The 20,642-nt window shown below is 46.5% G+C and overlaps 1 protein-coding gene across 1 annotated transcript; it reads left to right on the top strand.

Moving 5' to 3' along the window:
* Nucleotides 1-5,096: 5,096 nt before the first annotated feature.
* MYOC (myocilin) lies at nucleotides 5,097-19,319 on the top strand. Its single transcript, XM_061382616.1, has 3 exons — nucleotides 5,097-5,813; nucleotides 15,734-15,859; nucleotides 17,938-19,319. Exons 1-3 carry the CDS (start codon nucleotides 5,252-5,254, stop codon nucleotides 18,720-18,722), a joined length of 1,473 nt encoding a protein of 490 aa, XP_061238600.1. The 5' UTR covers nucleotides 5,097-5,251; the 3' UTR covers nucleotides 18,723-19,319.
* The last annotated feature ends 1,323 nt before the right edge of the window (nucleotides 19,320-20,642 follow it).

The raw sequence follows: 20,642 nt of genomic DNA, 5'->3' as shown, positions 1-20,642 counted from the left end.
CCAGAGTGCCTGAGCCATTGTTTACATGTCATCTCATTAAGTCCCATTACAAATGCATCTCCCCTGTGAAGCCCCTCCGTTCACGAGGGACATGAGCGGCCCCTAGGCTTCTCCAGTACTTAGGTTACTCCGCTAGCCAAACAGTGTTACAGCCTAAGAGATCCTTGAGGGTGAGGGCTGTTTCTTATACAGTTCTGTGTGCGACACAGCCTTTAATACATAATAGGTGCTTAATAATGAGTCATTTGAATGATGAACCCCCGGGGAAACAGATGAAAAGTGTTGGGTGGAGAAAGGTGCCTTGAGCTGGCCAGTCAAGACTGCTTCTCATCAGTCCCTTCCCTGGCCTCCTCATGCTAGTAAGTTACAGTTTTAGTTCACTGTGTTTTGTAATAAGCCTCCTTAACTGTAGTGAAATAAAGGCATACAAAAAATAATCCCAATTAAGGCTATGTGTGTCCGTTTAGGGGAGAGGAGTGTGCCCCCAGCAAACACTTCTTCTCCAGCTGGGAGAGCCCTGCACTCAGACTCCAGGGTTGTGCCCAGAGGGTCCTGAGCAGCCCAGAAGATGGCACCACCTGTGGGTTTGCTCTGAGGGCTCTCTTGCTTTCTCTTTCTGCTTGAATGATGTACCCATCCACAAATCCATTGAAATTTTATTGAGTACTTGATGCTACTCTTATGGCAGAAAGTGAAGAAGAACTGAAGAGCCTCTTGATGAGTGTGAAAGAGGAGAGTGAAAAAGGTGGCTTAAAACTCAACATTCAAAAAACAAAGATCTTGGCATCTGGTCCCATCGCTTCACAGTGAACAGATGGGGAAAGAGTGGAAGCAGTGACAGATTTTATTTTCTTGGGCTCCAAAATCACTGCGGATGATGACTGCAGCCATGAAATTAAAAGATTCTTGCTCCTTGGAAGAAAAACTATGACAAACCTAGACAATGTATTAAAATCAGAGACATCACTTTGCCAACAAAGGTCCATCTAGTCAAAGCTATGGTTTTTCCAGTAGTCATGTACGGATATAAAAGTTGGACTGTAAAGAAAGCTGAGCTCCAAAGAATTGATGCTTTCACACTTTGGTGCTAGAAAAGACTCTTGAGAGTCCCTTGGACTGCAAGATCAAACCAGTCAATCCTAAAGGGAATCAGTCCTGAATATTCACTGAAAGGACTGATGCCAAAGATGAAGCTCCAATACTTTACCTGATTTGAAATGCTGACTCACTGGAAAAGACCCTGATGCTGGGAAAGATTGAGGGCAAGAGGAGAAGGGGACAACAGAGGACTAGATAGTTAGATAGCATCACAAACTCCATGGACATGAATCTGGGCAAACTCTGTGAGATAGTGAAGGACAGGGAAGCCTGGCGTGCTTCAGTCCATGGAGTCACAAAGAGTCTGACAGAACTTACCAATTGAACAACAACAATTTGCCAGACCCTGGGGACAAAATGGTAAGCCAAGTAGTCCCAGCCCTACCCTCACGAAGGTTCCAGTTTTTCCTGGAAGAACTGCAGAAGAAAACCAGTAGGCAGTCAGCTTAAACCCAGGTTGTGCTTAGTCACTCAGTCCTGTCCACTCTTTGCGACCCCACAGGCTATAGCCCACCAGGCTTCTCTGTCCATGGGATTCTCCAGGCAAGAATACTGAAGTGGGTTGCTATGCCGTCCTCCAGCGGATCTTCCCAACCCAGGGACAGAACCCAGGTCTCCCGCATTGCAGGCAGATTCTTTACCATCTGAACCACCAAGGAAGCCCAGACTCCAGGCTACAAGGACAGAAATAAACACAACCTTGAATCCAATTGCATTAATGGATACGCCTTAAGAATGCTGCTCCCTAGCTCCCGCTGCTGGCCTCATCTTGCATGAGAGGCCCCAGGCCAGCACCTTCCGTGCCTGCTCCAGCCACAAGCTTAGCTCTGTGGTTGGCTGCCGGACACACGCCTTCCTGGCTACAAGCATCTGAGCTGGAGACACCCTGGCTGCAGGTCCTAGGAGCTGGGGCACACAGTTTAACGGCGAATCTGGAGTGGACTAGGTTTCCTCAGAGAGAAAGGGGTTTGCACGTCCAGAGTTCCCGGAGGTGGGGACTCAGGGAGTCAGGGTCCTGGCCGCAGTGGGTAGTGAAAGGCAGAACGGTGAAAAGGGCAGAAGGAGGCAGCCAACCAGATGTTTGCTGCTGTTCAGGGGGCTGGAAAGTTTCCTGTGTCTTCTAGTGAGTCCTTTTCTCTGCTATTAGGAAAAGATTTCATGAAAGGATGTAGTTTTCTAAAATCAGCTGTGAAAACTCAAGGGTATGCATGAGGCCTTCACTGAAGGCCTTTGTTTAATGGGATTATAGGAAGCTAATTCCTCTATGGCTCAACCGGTAAAGAATCCGCCTGCAATGCAGGAGAAATAGGAGACATGGGTTTAATCCCTGGGTTGGGAAGATCTCCTGGAGGAGGAAATGGCAACCCACTCCAGTATTCTGGAAAACTCCATAAATAGAGGTGTCTGGCAGGCTACAGTCCCTGGGGTTGCAGTATCAAACATGACTGAAGTGACTTAGCACACATAGCAAGGTAGCTTATTTTCTTCCTAGAGCAGTGATTCCTGGAAGAAGTGTTTGGAGTCTTTCATGTATTCTGGGCAATTAGTGTGCTCTTGGGTGGACTTGGCTTATGTGAGAAGATGGAAAACCTTGGAATCTGGAGACTTCCGTTTTCTTTCTGGTTCTGCCACTCATTGGCTGTGTGACCTTGAGCAAGTTCCTCTCCTTCTCTGGGCCTTAATTTCTCATCTGGAAGTACCCTTGTGACTCTAGTGTTCCCTGAAGGCTTTGAGAGGGAGATGCTGGGAGCAAGCAGCGAGCAGAGCTCCAGTGGAGGTGGTGGTAGCAGGTCAGGGGAGGCAGGATGTGGGGTCCTGGTCAGTCCTTATCACATCAGGCTCCAGGGGAAGACAGAACAGTGAACCACAGTGATATAAAAAAAGGTCAACAACCCAACAGTCACATTTCTTTCCCTAAGCACAGTGACTTTTGCTAGGAACCATGAAGAACATTGAGAATGATTGCTTTCGCCTGGCATTCAAAAACTGGGTTGGTTCAAGTGAAAATGCCAGGGATTGTTAAACTCTTCACCCCTGACTGGCACCCACACAGCATAACAGTGACTGGCCTGAAGCTTAGGGGAGATAAAGCGAAAGAGAGATGAAGTGTGGGTAAAAAAATACAAAAATTTACTAAAGGGCAGTGGGAACCGACTGGTAAAGCCCTGAGAAATACAGATTGTGTGTTTCTGGATTATCCAAGGCAGAGCTGTATTGCAAAAAGGAAATCAATATAAGGGATGTTCAGAAGACCTGATTTCTAGTCCTACATTTGAAGTACAGGGAAGGCTGGTGTGCTGCGGTCCATGGGGTCACAAAGAGTTGGATATGACTTAGCGACTGAACATCAACAACAGTCCTGTGTTCTTCATTTACAAGCAGTGATACTGAGCAGACTGAAGGCAGTAAAATTATTTACATTTCTCTTTATCCATAACTCTTTTTCTTCCATGAAGCTGGCAGCCCAAGAATGATCTTAGTCCTTCCAACAGAAAGAAAGCATACATAAGAGTAAAGCCAAACAGATTTGAATCGATTCTTGCTGACTATAAGGTATTAAAAAAATCATTTTGGTAATGTTTATTATCTGATTCAGGAACTGAGAATAGTAGCCTTTAGTCAGCAGTAAACAGACACCTACTTGTAAGAATCTCAAGTTCAAGGCTAACTTTAGAACCAATCAAATAAGAATAGACTCTTTAGAGCAAAATGTATTTTTTCAGACTTGAGGTGAGTCTGCCCTAGGGCACATCTGAAATATTTATTTCACTAATACTGGAGATGTTATCAGTATCAAACAACATCAATTGCTTCAATACAAACATTATTTTAAAAGTTACTGATAAGGCTGTTACACATGTTCTGATTTGTATACTTGATGGATTTTGTTGTATTGGGGGGGATTTTTCTCTTTAGGTTTATTAATATAAAGCAAGGATTATTAACCGAGGGTCCAGAAAGCCTGTGACATTAAATGGAAAAAAAATTACATCTTTATTTTTTTACCACTTTTAAACTAAAATTGGACTTGAACATTTCCTTCCATAAATCCAAAATTGTATCAGCAGTATCTGTGACTTTGTCACCACCAATAGAGATCATAGACATTTTATATTTCAAATTACAGTTGTTGCAGATAGCATACAATAGCATTTACACTCAAAACTACTTTGAAATTAGACACCGCCCCCCAGATCTTGTTTTAAATATGTTAATGAAAGGACATGAATATTTCAATTTTTAAAATCTTTCAGTAGTATTTCAATATCATATGTTTTCTTTACAATCCTATATACATTTAAAAACATCTTCCTGGGAAGGGGCCCACAGATGTCATCAGCGAGACTGATGGCATTTGCACACGCACGAGTGCACACTAGGAGAACTCATAGTAAGAGAACTAGTCTAGAGGTGATCATTGACTTTGGTGCCTGAGATGCAAGACTGAAGTCAGAAAGTCCTTCCGGAGACACACCTGCTCTTATTTTATAGTGAGGGACAGGGGAAGAATTCTGCTTCCAACTGCTTCTAGAGGATGGCTACTCCCCGAAACCTGGTGGCATTCTGCCCTTGTACCCTGTCCAGCTGCTTTCATCTCTGTCACTGCGACAGGGACAGAGGGGCTTGTCTTAGCTATGGATGTATCCTCATTTTCTAGGACAGGGCCTGATACACAGCGGGTTCTCGAGAAAGTTTGCAGAGTACATGGAAATATGAACTAGAAGTAAATCCTTGTTGAAACAGACACACAAGTAGTGATGCTGGACGAGGTGGGCACGTGTGAGGGTGTGTGAGAAAACAGGCCAGGGATACAGGGACTGTGTTGGGGGTGTGGGCTCCGGAAAGTGGGGCATTCTTTTTTAAAAGAAATTCAAAACAGACTTCTGGAAGGTCATTTTTTAAGAATCTTGCTGGCAGTGTGAAAACACCCACCCCCCGCCTGTGCATGGCCCCACCCAGCCTCACGTGGCCACCTCATTCTCCCCCCACGCAGGGCTGGCTCCCGGCATATATGAGTCTCTGTGGAGCTGGGGCAGAAACCAGCAAGGCCACCCATCCAGACACCTCTCGGCGAGGGGAGAGTGTCTGAGGAGCCTCACCCAGGCTCTGCACTGAGGGCCTCCGAACACATCGCTGCCACCACAGTCCCAAGATGCCAGCGGTCCAGCTGCTACTGCTGGCCTGTCTGCTAGGGGGTGTGGGGGCCAGGACAGCCCAGTTCCAGAAGGCCAACGACCGGAGTGGCCGATGCCAGTACACCTTCAGCGTGGCCAGCCCCAGTGAGTCCAGCTGCCCTGAGCAGGGCCAGGCCATGTTGGCCATCCAGGAGCTGCAGAGAGACAGCAGCGAACAACGCGCGACCCTGGAGTCCACCAAGGCCCGCCTCAGCTCCCTGGAGGCCCTCCTCCACCGCCTGACCTCAGGCCAGCCCGCTGGGCCCTTGGAGACCCACCAGGGGCTGCAGAGGGAGCTGGAAGCCCTGAGAAGAGAGCGAGAACAGCTGGAAACCCAAACCCAGGAGCTGGAGTCAGCCTACAGCAACCTCGTCCGTGACAAGTCGGCTCTGGAGGAGGAGAAGAGGCGGCTGCAGGCGGAGAACGAGGATCTGGCCAGGAGGCTGGAAAGCAGCAGCCAGGAGGTAGCAAGCCTGAGGAGGGGCCAGTGTCCGCAGGCCCACAGCAGCTCTCAGGACGTGCCATCAGGCTCCAGGGAAGGTAAAGACGTGGGGTGAAGGTGACAGGATTCATGGTGATCTGTTGTAGGTGGCCCAGGCCTATCCTTCCCACCCTGTCCTTTCTCCCGGAGACCACACACACAGCATGAGGCAGACAAATGAAGGAGGGCAAAGCAACCACTTGCACATATTCCTAGTACATTAACTCCTGAAAATTCTGTCGAGGTTACTGGTTCTGAGTTCTTGTACTCACCCATGACAGTTTTCACCATTCACAGCAAAATGAGAAATAGAAGGACCAGATGAGATGCCTATATATACAATCAATAGGAAGTTGCCAACTCTCCTTTTAGAAAACTATCCTTTTGTGAATCTTTGTTCAGAGGTTGTTGATTCTTGCCTTTTGTTGTTAACATGTCCTCTATTTATGAAATGATTATAGGTGATAGGGGTTTTTTTTATGTCCTTCCTTAGCCAAATAAAGAGGCAGCAACCCTTTTGTGTGTTCCCTCACTATGTTGTTTTGGAGGTTTTCCTGCTCTCTGGGTAATCTGATAGGGATTGACTTAAATCTGTAGATTGCTTTGGGTGGTATTGCGATTTTAACAGGATTGATGCTGGAAGTTTTCCTGCTCTTGATTCAGTCTGAGAGCCTCTGCCTTTAAGTCACTTTGAGGTGGCTTTTGCTGCCTCAGATGCTGTTCTGTTCATCCTGCCCGTGCCAGAAGGTGAGTCCCTGAGTGTCTGGGCTGGGGGTGGGGGCACTCTTCGAGCAGCTGGGAAGACAGTATCGTTGTTACTTTTTGTGAAATTGTGCTCCCAAATATTTGCTGTTTAATAAGTTTTCCAGTCATGAGGAAATAAACAAGCAAATCCAGTTATGGGACAACTACCCCAGAGTCTTCAAAGATGTTGATATCAAGAAAGAAAAAAAGGGAGGTGGGGGACCTTGTTTTCAATTAAAGGGGACCATAGAGATGTAGTGACCAAGTGCAGTGCGTGACCCTGGAGTGGCTCCTGCATCCAGGGGCACAAAGCTGCAGAGAAAAGGTTTGGGATCCTTGAAGAAATTTGAATATAGACTGCTTGTTAGATTACGTTATTGGGTTAATGTTCAGTTTCTTGGATGAGAGATGGTAGTGTGGTTATGAAGAATAGCCCTGTTCTAAGGAGATACATACTCAAGTACTGAAGGGTGAGGTGTCAGAAAGTCTACAGTTTACTTTAAAATAGTCTGACAAAGATTATGAATATATAAAGAGAGAAAGAAAAAGAATACAAATTAACAAAGTCTGAACAGTTGGTAAATCTAAGTGAACAGCACATGGGGATTTATTGTATTAATGCTATTCTTTCAACTTTTCTAAAGGTTTGAAAATCTTCAAAATAAGATGATGGGAAACTTTTCTAAAGAGAGGCAGGTGTGAGATCAGAAAACCCAAGAGCTGATGCCTGGGTATGACCTCAGGCAAGTCATCTAGTCTCTGCATCTTGATTTCTCACCTATAACATGGCAATGAAAATTCCTACAATGAATAAAGATTTCTGTGGGGTTCAAGTGAAATGACTCTAAGATATAAAGTATTTTTAAAAATTTTATATTGCTAGAGTTGGAAGATATTCAGTTTAAAATTTTCTTTTTAAAAATGTATATTTATTTGGCTGCTTTGGGTCTTGTTTGCAGTGCACAGGATCTTTAGTTGTGGCATATGGGATCTAGTTCCCTGACCAGGGATCAAACCCAGACACCCTGCACTGGGAGCATGGAGTCTTAGCCAGTGGACCATCAAGGAAGTCCCCTAAATTTTACAGTGAAGGAAAGTAAGATGCCAAGGGACCCCAGGTGGAAGAGCTGATCAGTGACAGAGCTAAGATTTGTTGAACTTAAGTCTTTGAGCACTAATGAAAGAATCATTATTAATACAAGTGTTAATGAGGCATTATGTATTTCAGACTGTTTACTGAATGAAAAGCAGTGTGCGTTTATGAAAATGAGGCAACTTTTTTTTATTGTCTTGTGGTCATTTAACAAATCTTTGGAAATTTATTCTATGTGTTTTCTGATTTTATATTTCTTTTTGTCCTTTCCAGCTGCTCTACTTTTGAAATAAAGACAACAGCCTATTAGAGTGAAGTCCAGACTTGGAAGCTCTTTTCTAGCAGTGGGATTTTCCTGAGCAGGATATTACATTAGTACAAGAATGTAGAGCTGGAAAGGGGGCCTCGAGAGCATCTGGCATCTCTGGCTCATTTGGGCAGACCTGGAAACTGAGGCCCACAGAGGTTACTCAGTGCTCCCCAGTTGCCAGTCCACTGCTGGCAGAGCTGGGACTAGAATTCAGCTCTACCTAGAGGTTCAGTGGCTCCTAGGACCCTGGTGGGACCTCTAGTTTGTAGAACCTAAACATGAAAGACAAAAGGGTTACATTGAAGTGACGAGGAAAGGCATGCTTGGAACAAAAGATGTGCTTCTGAGAGTAAAGGGCTTGGGTGCTGGGCCTCAGGTGTGGGTGTACATATGCAGGGGAGGCAATACCTGGGGAATGGAGGCTGGGCGGTGAGAGCTTACTGAGTGAGCAGAGGAAAGGACTAAGAAGGGGGACATTTTCTTACTCCACCTGTAATTCAAATTGTCACCACCACTTTATTGGGTAATTGTTGCTGCTGCTAAGTCACTTCAGTCGTGTCTGACTCTGTGCAACCCCATAGATGGCAGCCCACCAGGCTTCCCCGTCCCTGGGATTCTCCAGGCAAGAACACTGGAGTGGGTTGCCATTTCCTTCTCCAATGCAGGAAAGTGAAAAGTGAAAGTGAAGTCGCTCAGTCATGTCTGACTCTTAGCGACCCCACGGACTGCAGCCCGCCAGGCTCCTCCGTCCATGGGACTTTCCAGGCAAGAGTACTGGAGTGGGGTGCCATTGCCATAGGGAAAAAAGTCTCTATAGAATTACGAAAGACACTTGCTTTTGCGCGCGCGCGTGTGTGTGTGTGTGTGTGTGAGTTGAAATAAAATACACATATAAAGTGTTGTATTAATAGTTTTGTAGTGAGATGTCTGGAGGGACTTCCCAAGTGGTCCAGTAGTTGAGACTCTCTGCTTCCTACTTCAGGGGGCACGGGTTTGATCCCTGGTTGGGAAATTAGATCCCACCTGCCTCACAGCCCAGCCCAAAAGTTAAAAAAGAAATGTCTGGAAATCTTTTAAATAACCCCTAAATAGAAAACACAGATTACCAGAGAAAAATTAGAGTTGCTTGTAGAGTCACAAGAGAAGCCCCACTTCCCTTTATTTCTCCTCTGCTTTGGACTGGTCGTCTCAGAGAACAGAATCCAGCATGTGGGCTTGTGGCAGCATTTGTATGACCACATCCCAGGGAGGAGAATCAGGGATGGGGGGAATGTGACAGGGAAGGAAAGAGAACCAACAAGGGGTGGCGGTGAGGGGCATTCTCCAGTGGGTCCCCATGGTGGGCAGCAAAGACTTGACCCCACAAGACTTCTGAGGAGTGGAATGCAGCAGAGGAAGGGAGCACTCCTCCCTGGATCCTGTGCTCTGTTGGCCAAGGATCATCCCATGGGATGTATCTCATTTCCCTGATCCACAGATGGGGGCACCAAGCTGGTTCTTGCAGAGCCCGCCAGGCTCCTCTGTCCATGGAATTCTCCAGGCAAGAACACTGGAGTGGGGTGCCATGCCCTCCTCCAGGGGATCTTCCTGACCCAGGGATCGAACCCGGATCTCCTGCACTGCAGGATGCAGAGAATGACCTGCAACTGGAGGTAAAGTGGAAAGCACGCACTGAGGTGTCTGGCACACAGTGACCAGCCAGGGGATGGACTCTAACTACGAAGGGCTTCTTTTGCCTGAGTTCCACCGTGGTTTAAAAATGTCACTTACAGATCAAAACGTCAACACGTATGTATCGTTTCTGTAACACGCATTGATTCCAGAGACAATAGGTGTTGGAGCAGCACTCAGGATAGTAGTCTGCTAGCAAATCTTCAGTTTCCTGGAGTATTCATGACAGCCTGTAACTTTGTCAGCACCCTTCTTTTTTTTCATCTTCTTCATGTATATAATACTGACCTAACTTTTTAGGCAGATAGAAAATAGCTACATTAATCATTATAATGTCATTTGCATATAGATATATATATGTTATGGAGAAGGCAATGGCACCCCAGGAGCCTACGGTGGGCCGCAGTCCATGGGGTCGCACAGAGTCGGACATGACTGAAGCGACTTAGCAGCAGCAGCAGCATATATGTTATGCAACCTTATGTACCTTATATATATATTGCCTCTGTGTATGTGTGTGCATGTGTGTGTGTGTGCATGGTATGCAAACAAGTTAATCAGCTCAGGTTAAGCTCTCTAGCATGTGTCCATCAAGCAGCGGTGAAAGAGTCAGGACAGAGCATGAAGAAAATATTTCCAAAATTTTGTAACCGATATGAACTTTTCAACCATAGAAAGACTGGATTTTCAAAGAAACAACTCCCTAAAACTTTTTGGCTGTCTGATACAATATAGTTCTTAATCTTTTCAAAACCTCTTTTTGTTTCCCCCCACACATATTCAGAATGAAATTTGAGTGATTCTAAAACATTCCAGAGAAACTTTAGCTTTCTGTTACATTTTTTATTGAAGACCATTTCATTTTCAGTTTGAGCTAAAACTTCTGAGGGTCCAAGAGTTTGAGGAACTTGTCCAAAGTCACACAGCTGGTACATGGCTGGACTGAATTAGGAAAGTATGACTTCTGGCCTTGCCAGGCCCCTTCACACAAGAGCTCCCCTGCCTTTTGGGCTCTGTATCCTCTCCCACAGGCTTCAGTTCTCATGCCCGCTCTGCTCTGGGAATAGGACCATTGCCAGGTACTGCTGGCTGACACAGCCACGCAGCAGCCAGCAGGCTTGCAAGCCAGCCATCCCACCTGCCAAATGAGAACTGGCCTTGCAGTCATTCTGGAAGCGATTCCCTGACATTATGTTTTATTGTGATTCTTGTTTATTCCAAAGAAAGCCATGAGGCGTGGTTCCTGCAAAAAGTGATTAAAGGGGATGGATGCAGGGGAAGGCAGGGAGAAAGGCCCCTGGTCAGAGCCCTGAGGGCCTTGGTGGGACCAGGAAAGGAACTGGGAACCAGTTAGGCACGGGTAGGGGGAGAAGAGTTGATGGCAAGATAGCTCTTTGGGTGCACCGTCTGGGAGCTGTGCGTGTGTGAGTCACCCACTGGAATCTGAGTCAGCTCCAGGAGTGGGTCACCGCCCCAAAGAGCTAAGCAGCATCTTCCAGGCTCTTGTAGAGCTTCTGGTAGCAGTCTGGGTTCATACTGGAGTCAGAAACCACATAGCAGACTAAGTCAGGAATGCTTCACATGAAGAATAACTGATGGAGGAGGACCAACTATGAGATAAAGTAAACTCTGCATGGCACCCTAGGTCTGAGTGAGGGGAACCAGAGGGAGCACAGACTTGGAATGGTCCCGGCTTCATGGAGGAAGGCGGTTTCAACCCATGAGACAGCAGAGAGGCTGGCCGGTTAGCCTGAGCTGGAGCTGGTATGGCCACCTCTTGAGTCTGAACCAGGCTGCAGGCATCTGCAGAACCAGCGTGGGGGCTTGCAGAGGTCCATAGAGTAGGGGGGGGTCCCTGTGCAGGGACTCGGGGTGCCATGTAGCGAGGGCTGTGGAAGGGTTATGGCCAATCTGAGGTGGCAAGGTCACAGAGGAACCAGGTCCTGGACTCGTGCCTAGGCAGGGCTCCACCAGGTGTCCTCACACTGGTGCCCACCAGCCCAGCCCCTGCAGGAGACCCACCTGCTTCCCCTGCAGTGTCCCTGCAGCACCCTCTACTGAGAAAGTTCAGCATTGTGCTCACTTTAGAAGAGAAATACCTTGTGTTTTAGAGAGCATCCATGAAAGGGTGTGTCATCTATGCATTCAGCACTGACAGGCAATACATTTGTAACTGACACTCAACCCCACCATAGGGTGGAAAGGTTCACAGCTGCCATGACCATGATAGATATGGGTTCAAGTCCCAGTCCCACCACTTACCAGCTGTGTGATCTTGGGCAAGTAACTTAACCTCTCTGAGCCTGTTTCCTCTTCTGCAAAGTGAGGATCATAAGGTTCCCTTTTAGGACTGCTATGCAGAATAGAAGAGCCTAGCATGGTACCTGGCTCATAGGAAGCACTGAGTAAGTGGCCATAGTTAATTAGGTGCAGACTGCAGTTCTAAAGCCTTACTCTATTTCTCTAAAACTTGTGAAGGCAACAGATCACATAAATAATGTATATAAAACTGCTTTGAAATGTGGAAGGAGCCATAAATACCTCTTAATCATCTCTTTTCACAAATAAACTGTTTTTCAGTATTTCAGTGCCAGTACTTTAGCTGGCTTCAAGGAAGTTACCTGGGGAAATGCCTGTAACTTTGGGTTCCTCCCCCTTCACATTTCTTTATTCCCTGTGGCTAAAGATGAGGTTTTTCTTTTTTATTTCTCTCTCTCTCTTTTTTGGCTGAACTACACAGCTTGCAGAATCTTAGTTCCTCAACCAGGGATTGAACCTGAGTCCCCCTGCATTGAAAGCACAGAGTCTTAACCACTGGACCACCAGGAAAGCCCCCCATTTTTCTTAACTTTCTTCTCACCGAATGGCAGGTATATGCCTCTACTTTTCTCACTATACATCTTTTTTTTCAGTAAAATTTCTCACTGAATTATATGACCATCCTAGTTACATTCAGAGAGTGAAATAATTTGTATCAGATGCACAGAGGAAGAAGCTGGGTGCAGGGGAGGGCGGGTCACAGTGACCCTCGATGGATGGCAACTTTGAATCATGGAGCGGACAAGCAGGGAGCTAGAGAGAAGCAAGGGAACTCTCTAGCTTTGCACAGATGCCACTGTGATGATATTTCTTGCTCACCTGAAACCTCATCTCCACAGCTCTGCAGACAGGAAGGCAATTCAGGGAACCGAATTAATGTCCCAAGACTCCCCAGGAACCATTTGGATTGAATGTTTCTGAATCCCAAAATGAACCCATGTTACTTCTCGGCCAAGAGGACTTGCCAGACTGAATTCCTCTGGGAATTCTGAAGGGAACCAGGGAACCAACTGTACCCCTTTTCTCTATATCTAGCCTTGCACGTCTGGAGAAGGAAATAGCAACCCACTCCAGTATTTTTACCTGGAGAATCCCAGGGACAGCGGAGCCTAGTGGGCTGCCGTCTATGGGGGTCTCACAGAGTCGGACACACCTGAAGCGACTTAGCAGCAGCAGCAGCAGCCTTGCACCTCACAGGTGCTCCAGAGGGGCTGGCTGACGGGATGGATCAACAGCTTGCCAAGGCTGCAGACAATGAAGACCTTCCACACCCCTAAGGGTACTCCCAGTTAACCCTGGAGTTTGGGTGCATAACCAGGATGACCTCAGTTGATTACACATTTTGATTTAGAGCTTTTAACCCCTCAGGCAGCCCAGTCTAGGAACATCCCCGGGTGTGAGGATGGTGCCCCCCAACCCCCACCCCCAGGGCAGTCACACTCTCCAGGAGGCCAGCTGAACAGCTGCACTAAAGGCAGGGTGGAGACTGTGTTGGGATCAGGGATTGGGGATCAGGATGGGTCAGGGCTCGCTGTGCTGCTGGGCCACACAAAAATACCACCACCAGCACCCTGGCCCAGCCCAAGCCTCAGGGCTTCTTTCCCTGCCTCCTTCCAGGGAGAAACATTTCTAATATTGTAGTTCACTGAAGCTAAACTCCATGGACTATAGCCCACCAAACTCCTCTGTCCATGGGATTCTCCAGGCAAGAACACTGGAGTAGGTTTTCATTTCCTTTTCCAGGGGATCTTTCCAACCCAGGTATCGAACTTGGGTCGCCTGCATTGAGGGCAGATTCTTTACCATCAGAGCCACCAGGGAAGCGCTTCACTGAAGCTAAATACCAGCAACCGTGAGAGGGAGCCTGGATTTCAGACATGAGAAAATGTGAAAGAATGTGTGGCTTAAGATTACTGAAATGTGGGCACATCCAGGAGGGTTGATTTCCATTACCTGAGAGGTCAATTTAAAAGGGTTAAGCTAACAAGTGATGAAAGACAGAGAATGTCTTCCTGACTTTCTGGGCTGTAGCCTCAGGCATTGCACTGACCACCCTCCTCTACCGTCCTGCACACCTGGGAACGCTGGGCTGGGAGCCAGGTCAGACTGCCTGAGATGGTCGGCAAGAGAAAAGGCCGATGATTGGAGCATATCTTTTTTATTCCAATACTTTGACATCTTGGCCTTGCCGCTACAGAAGGGACTGCCCCTCACAGGGTAGTATTCCTAAAGATAGTAAATGACTCAACTGGAAGCACATTTTTCATATTCAAACCAACCAATCCAGAGCCCACAACCTACTCTCTCTTCCTTTGAACTCACACTCGGGGCCACTATTCCTCCACCCTGATCAATGGGGGCCAGGTACCAGACACCTGTGGACAGCTCCCACACTTCAAAACCTTTCAGAAATTATCCAAAGTAACCAATCCTAAACCTGCTTATCCTGCCTCACTCATTCCTTCTCCTGGAAATCACAGTAAGTGCTCGCCCATGTTCCCCCTCCCTCCTGACCAATCCTGGTGCTACCCTGGGAGGTCACCCTTTGGTGACCTGTGGTACTCCCTTTGGAGTGGTGTATCCCCATCTCTAGAGATCAGTGAGTATAACAACTATCTTTTCAATGGCAATGTCTCTTGATCTGTTGGCCTCACCATTGCTATTGTTTAGTCTGAGTCATGGACTGTAACTGACCCCATGGACTGTAATCTGCCAGGCTCCTCTGTCCATGGGATTTCCCAGGCAAGAATACTGCAGTGAGTTGCCATTTCCTTCTCCAGGGAATCTTCCCAACCCAAGGATTGAACTCACTGCTCTGGTATTGCAGGTGGATTCTTTACCACTGAGCCACCCGGGAAGCCTGTTGGCCTCACCATACCTGAATGACAATCCATCTTACATTTTAAAACAGCTGCTCCTGTTATATTCAAGGGCTGCTATATGCCATAATGCTAATCAAAGTAATAATAGCAGTAACTTAATATCTAACCAATGTCATCCACACCTCTCCCCTTCTCCATGGTTCAAACCCTCCACCAAATTCCTATAGGAATCCTTCCTTGTCCACAACTAGCTTTGGAAAGGGATCTGACAGAATATTGCAGCTGAGTATGTAAAGCTTAACATGTTACTTCTTACAGACACATTGGTATTGTGACAAGGGAAAAAAAAAAAGTCTTGCAGGGAATTTGTTCATTGTTGAATTTCAGGCATCCCAGTTGATGCTAAGGATCTTCCCAATATCCCAGCATCAGACCTCACCTACTCATAAATCAGACCTTCTAGTGGGAACCATTTTAACTGTGTACAAGCTTACTTTATTTTGAATACTATACTCTGTGCTAGGCATGTTTCTATCCAATTTATTATTTGTGAGCTTTCTATTATGGGCTTCCTAGGAGGTACAGGGAATGAGGGTTCAATCCTGAGTCAGGAAGATTCCCTGGAGAAGGAAATGGCAACCCACTGCAGTATTCCTCTCTGGAAAATCCCATGGACAGAAGAACCTGGTGGGCTACAGTCCATGGGGTCACAAGAAGTCGGACATGACTTAGTGACTGAGTACACATGCACAAGTTTTTTATTATGGAATTTTTCAAACATTCACAAAAGTAGAGAGAATAACACAAACCCTAACATACCCATCACTTGGCTGTGACAGTTGTCAGCACAGCCCAGTCTTGTTTCATTGTCCTTCCCCTTCCACAACCCCACTTATTATCTTAGAACAAATCTCAAACATGGTCATATCTTTGAAACCCTATTTAAATCCCATCCTCAATATAGTCTAGCCTTAGACCTTCTTCCTCATGGTATAATCTTGCCTCTTTCTTTTAATATAGTTGCTAAATGGAATTTGGAGAACATGGACTTCCAGGAACTGAAGTCAGAGTTAACAGAGGTTCCTGCTTCCCAAATCTTGAAGGAGAGCCCATCTGGTCATCCCAGGAATGAAGAAGGAGGCACTGGTATGGAGTGAAGTTTCTCCTCTTCTGTACCCACATGGTCTAGTTCTGTGCTCAGAGTTGGTCAGTTCACTATGCGGGAGGCAGGTGGACAAGTAACCTCCCTGGGAGCAGAGGCAGGAAAGGAGAAAAAGAACAGAATCCCTTTTCTGCTCCCTTTCCAGGGTACACTGGCAGGGAGTCGGTCTTTCCTGGCAAAGCTCTGTATTTTGTCACTTACACTTACCATGGAGACTGCACTGCCCCAGGGGAAGATGAGAGATGTATCAATTTTTCCCACTTGGTTGTCATATAGAATGGATTGCATCTGAAAAATGACATTTTTCAAGTAGATCCTTAATATCTTAATCTTGGGGCCAGACAGACACCATGTACCATCCCAGCATATTATTAACTAAAGGTATCTTTCTTTAATTTTGGGTACTAAGGAAAAGTAGCATTGCCCCTCTCCAAGGTGTTCCCTGAAAGCCTGACTTTAAGATGATGAAGACCGTGTCTTTTAGAAACAGGGACTATCCGTAATATTGACAGTTATTGCTAGCACAGAGAGGCATGTAGGAGGATGGGGAGTTTTAAAATATTCAAAATAAGATTCTTTGAGATATGGACAACACAGAGCTTCCACTTTCTCTAAGGAGATTGAGATATCCATTATAATACAGAGATGTGATTCAAATAGTTCTCAACCATCTCTTCATTTTAAAAATCATATTCAGATTTTATTGTATTAAAATAAAGGCTGAAGTATGTGGTCCATTGGGAAAGGGCTTGAAAAACTTTGTTTTATTGAGATTATTGTAATGACTTGATTTTAATCTTACTGTTTAAAATAATGAAATAAACCAGACATAAAAATCATAAACAGTAATATAATGAACACCATGAGAACTTGCCCAGGTTTAGAAAAATATACAAATATAGTGTGAAAAGCTCTGTGCAGCCTTTATCTTTACAACCAATACCAAGTTGAAGTATTTATTCAAAACAATCCATGTATAAGTGGACTCATATAATTCAAACCTGTGTTGTTCAAAGGTCAGATGTACTTGGATTCATATTACATGGTGATCAAATAATATTTCCTGGGCATTTACTCCATACCAAGCACTTAACATGTATAATTACATGTAAAACTTACAACCCTATTACCCAAAACTACTCTTATCTCCCTTTACAAATGAGAATACTGAATCTTAGAGAGTAAAGTAACTTACTGAAAGTCACACAAGTGGCAGGTGGCAAAGTCCAGGGTTTTTTTTTTTTTTGGTTGCTTTGTTTTTTGGCGTTTTATTTACTAGGGTTGGGGCTTCCCTAGTAGCTCAGATGGTAAAGAATCTGCCTGTAGTGCAGGAGACCTGGGTTTGATCCCTGGGTCAGGAAGATCCCCTGGAGGAGGGAATGGCAACCCACTCCAGTATTCTTGCCTGAAGAATTCCATGGACAGAGGACCCTGGTAGGCTACAGCCCATGGGGTTGCAGAGAGTCAGACAAGACTGAGCGACTAACACTTTCACTAAGACTTTACTAGTGTTAGCTTTTAATGTCATTCACTAGCCAGGATAAAGTTTGAGGAGAACTTTTGAGGACAGTTTGGAGTATTGTGGAAAATGATTTTTCATAATCTGAAACCACCCATTTGTGCTTCTCTGGACTGGCAAATAGAGGCCTGGGGTAGGGGGGTCGTGTGCCTTAGTTTCCTCAACAACTGAATTTTTATAATATCTGAAAATTGAGGGGGCTTCCCTAGTGGCTCAGACAGTAAAGAATCTGCCTGCAATGCAGGAGATGTGGGTTCGATTCCTGGAGATCCCCAGGAAGATCCCCTGGAGAAGGAAATGGCAACCCACTCCAGTAGGCTTGCCTCGAGAATCCCTTGGACAGAGGAGCCTGGCGGGCTACAGTCCATGGGGCCACAGAGTTGGACACGACTGAACCACTGACACACACACACAGAGGGGAAAAAAAGCTTAGGTTTAAACCTGGACCGTTTGCCTCTGGGGTTCTCACTTCTGCGAGCTCTGCCATGCTCCACATCCTGGAACGATGGTGAACACAGTTTTTGTTTTGTTTTCGTTCACCAGGATGCGGAGAACTCGTTTGGGTAGGAGAACCCATCACTCTGAGAACAGCTGAAACAATCACCGGCAAGTACGGAGTGTGGATGAGAGACCCCCAGGCCACCTTCCCCTATACCGGGGAGACCACCTGGAGAATCGACACCGTGGGCACAGACATCCGCCAGGTGTTTGAGTACGACCACATCAGGCAGTTCACGCAGGGCTACCCGTCCAAGGTGCACGTGCTGCCCAGGCCGCTGGAGAGCACGGGCGCCGTGGTCTACCGGGGCAGCCTCTACTTCCAGGCGGCCGAGTCCAGGACAGTGCTCCGGTACGACCTGCGCACCGAGACGCTGAAGGCGGAGAAGGAGATCCCCGGAGCCGGCTACCACGGGCAGTTCCCCTATTCCTGGGGCGGCTACACCGACATCGACCTGGCCGTGGACGAGATAGGCCTCTGGGTCATCTACAGCACCGAGGCGGCCAAAGGCGCCATCGTCCTCTCCAAGCTGAACCCCGAGACACTGGAGCTCGAACAGACTTGGGAGACCAACATCCGTAAGCAGTCCGTCGCCAACGCCTTCATCATCTGTGGCACCTTGTACACGGTCAGCAGCTACTCCTCGCCCGACGCCACTGTCAACTTCGCCTATGACACAGGCACCGGGAGCAGCAAGGCCCTGACCGTCCCGTTCAAGAACCGCTACAAGTACAGCAGCATGATCGACTACAACCCCCTGGAGAGGAAGCTCTTTGCCTGGGACAACTTCAACATGGTCTCCTATGACATCAAGCTCTCCCGGCTGTGAAAAGCTGCCAAGCTGTCAGAAAAGGCAGAAGGAGATAATGTTCAGGGTTCTTGAAGGGAGAGCCGGTCAGCCAAGCCCCCACAGCTTTCCTCTGCTCTCCAAGCTTGCATTAACCCAGAAGAATGTGCATGGTCACCGGGTCCGACTGGGCAGGAAGAGCCGTCTGGGGATTGAGACGATTCCATGTTATAATAGATATTCTTTTCCTCTGTCTGCTCTTAAATGGATATTTAGCCAAAATAGTGTAAGTTTTCTGGTGATTTGAGGCAAAAGCTATAATGTGTAGGGGGTTTCTTCATGAAAAGCACAAGACTTTTGATAAATGGGCCTCACTAGCTAAAGAATGTATGTTTGGAGAGGAGGGTGGGAAAAACAGGTTGCCCCACAGGGAACCCAGAGCCAGCACCTGCCCTTGCATGTTGCCTGGTTACCATGAGCTACAATAACAAGCAGCGCTTCTAAAGGAAAAGGGATGGTTCTTGTGGCAGCATGAGCATGCATAAGATGTGTCTACTATAGTTGGCTTCTAATGCTTCAGGTGGATCCAGTTGTGTATGACAGAATCTTTGCCCCATGAAATAAAATAATCTTACACAATGTTCTTGAACTTTGTGTGATAGTTTGTAGAAGAGAAGAGTACAGATTCTAACCATCAGATAACTCCTTTGGGTTGGGAGCAGTGATTGCAGGATGCTAAAGTTATGTTTTGTGTGTGTGTGTGTGTGTGTGTGTGTGTGTAACTTAAAGGTTTGTGCCTGGTTTTGAGGTCTTGCCCATGATGACCCCAGGCAAACTGCGGAGTTCATTCCTTCCCACCCCCATCTCCTTTTGCTTTTGGTCCTTCTCAAACAATCTTTCCAGCTTTTCTCCAACTTACCCTCTTTCACCCTAGCTGTATTTTGGTTTTTATTTGCTGTCATGGGTATAACTTTCAAAAGCCAAGACCTCAGGTGAGCAGACCTAAGGAATTCAGTGACTTCTTTACCTAAATTTAATTCTCTCTTTAAAGGTCTGTCTCCACAGACATCACAATATGAGGTACTGGGGGCTAAGACTTTAACATATGAATAGGTGGGAAAGACCATTGAACCCATATCAACTGTGTATTACCACTCTACTCCACTGGTAGCAAACTCTTGAAGACTAGAAAATCCAGAAGTCAGTGCATGAACTCATTCACTTCTAAGCACCTTTAGCTGGCAAGTGTTGAATAAAAAGTGGAAGGTGAGGAGACACCTTTGGTGGTGAGTAAGTGGTCACAGCACACGCACAGGTGAGGCAAACCCTGCTAGCACAGCCCTGTCCACGTTTCTTTCCTTCCACGAGCTACTGCTTTCAGCTTTGGGATGGAAGACGAGAGTGAAGAAAGGAGAAACAGAAAGGAGAAGGAAACTCTTAGCTTAGCTTCCAGGGCATTAGATACTCCTCCACTGTGGACTGTTCCTTCTGGGGTTGTGTTTGTTTTGCTAGTTCCTCTTTTTAGTCTGTATTAGTCAGGGTTCTCCAAAGACATAGAACCAATAGGAGATATATAGGTATAAGTATAAATGTAACACCAGGTCTTCCCTGGTGGCTCAGAGGTTAAAGCATCTGCCTGCAATGCGGGAGACCTGGGTTTGATCCCTGGGTTGGGAAGATCCCCTGGACAAGGAAATGGCAACCCACTCCAGTTATGCCTGGAGAATCCCATGGACAGAGGAGCCTGGTGAGCTACAGTCCATGGGATCGCAAAGAGTTGGACACGACTAAGCGACTTCACTCACTCACTCACTCATAAATGTAAAAAACAGAGATTTATTATGAGGAATTGGCTCATGCAATTGTAGAGAAGTCCCACGGTCTGCCACTTGCAAGCTGGAGACCCAGGAAAGCTGGTGGTATAATTCAGTCCGAGTTCAAAAACCTGGAAATTAGGGGAAC

The sequence above is a fragment of the Bos javanicus genome, chromosome 16, assembly GCF_032452875.1.
Source record: "Bos javanicus breed banteng chromosome 16, ARS-OSU_banteng_1.0, whole genome shotgun sequence".
NCBI lineage: Eukaryota > Metazoa > Chordata > Mammalia > Artiodactyla > Bovidae > Bos > Bos javanicus.
Note: the sequence above shows the minus strand (reverse complement) of the source record. Positions and strands in the feature narration are given on the sequence as shown.

Bases quoted from the DNA above. Each gene is read 5' to 3' on its own strand.
- MYOC (XM_061382616.1), top strand. From the start codon at position 5,252: ATGCCAGCGGTCCAGCTGCTACTGCTGGCCTGTCTGCTAGGGGGTGTG. The intron at 5,814-15,733 runs GTAAAGACGTGG...CTTTTAATATAG, and splicing joins GCCATCAGGCTCCAGGGAAG to TTGCTAAATGGAATTTGGAG. The intron at 15,860-17,937 runs GTATGGAGTGAA...TTCGTTCACCAG, and splicing joins GAATGAAGAAGGAGGCACTG to GATGCGGAGAACTCGTTTGG.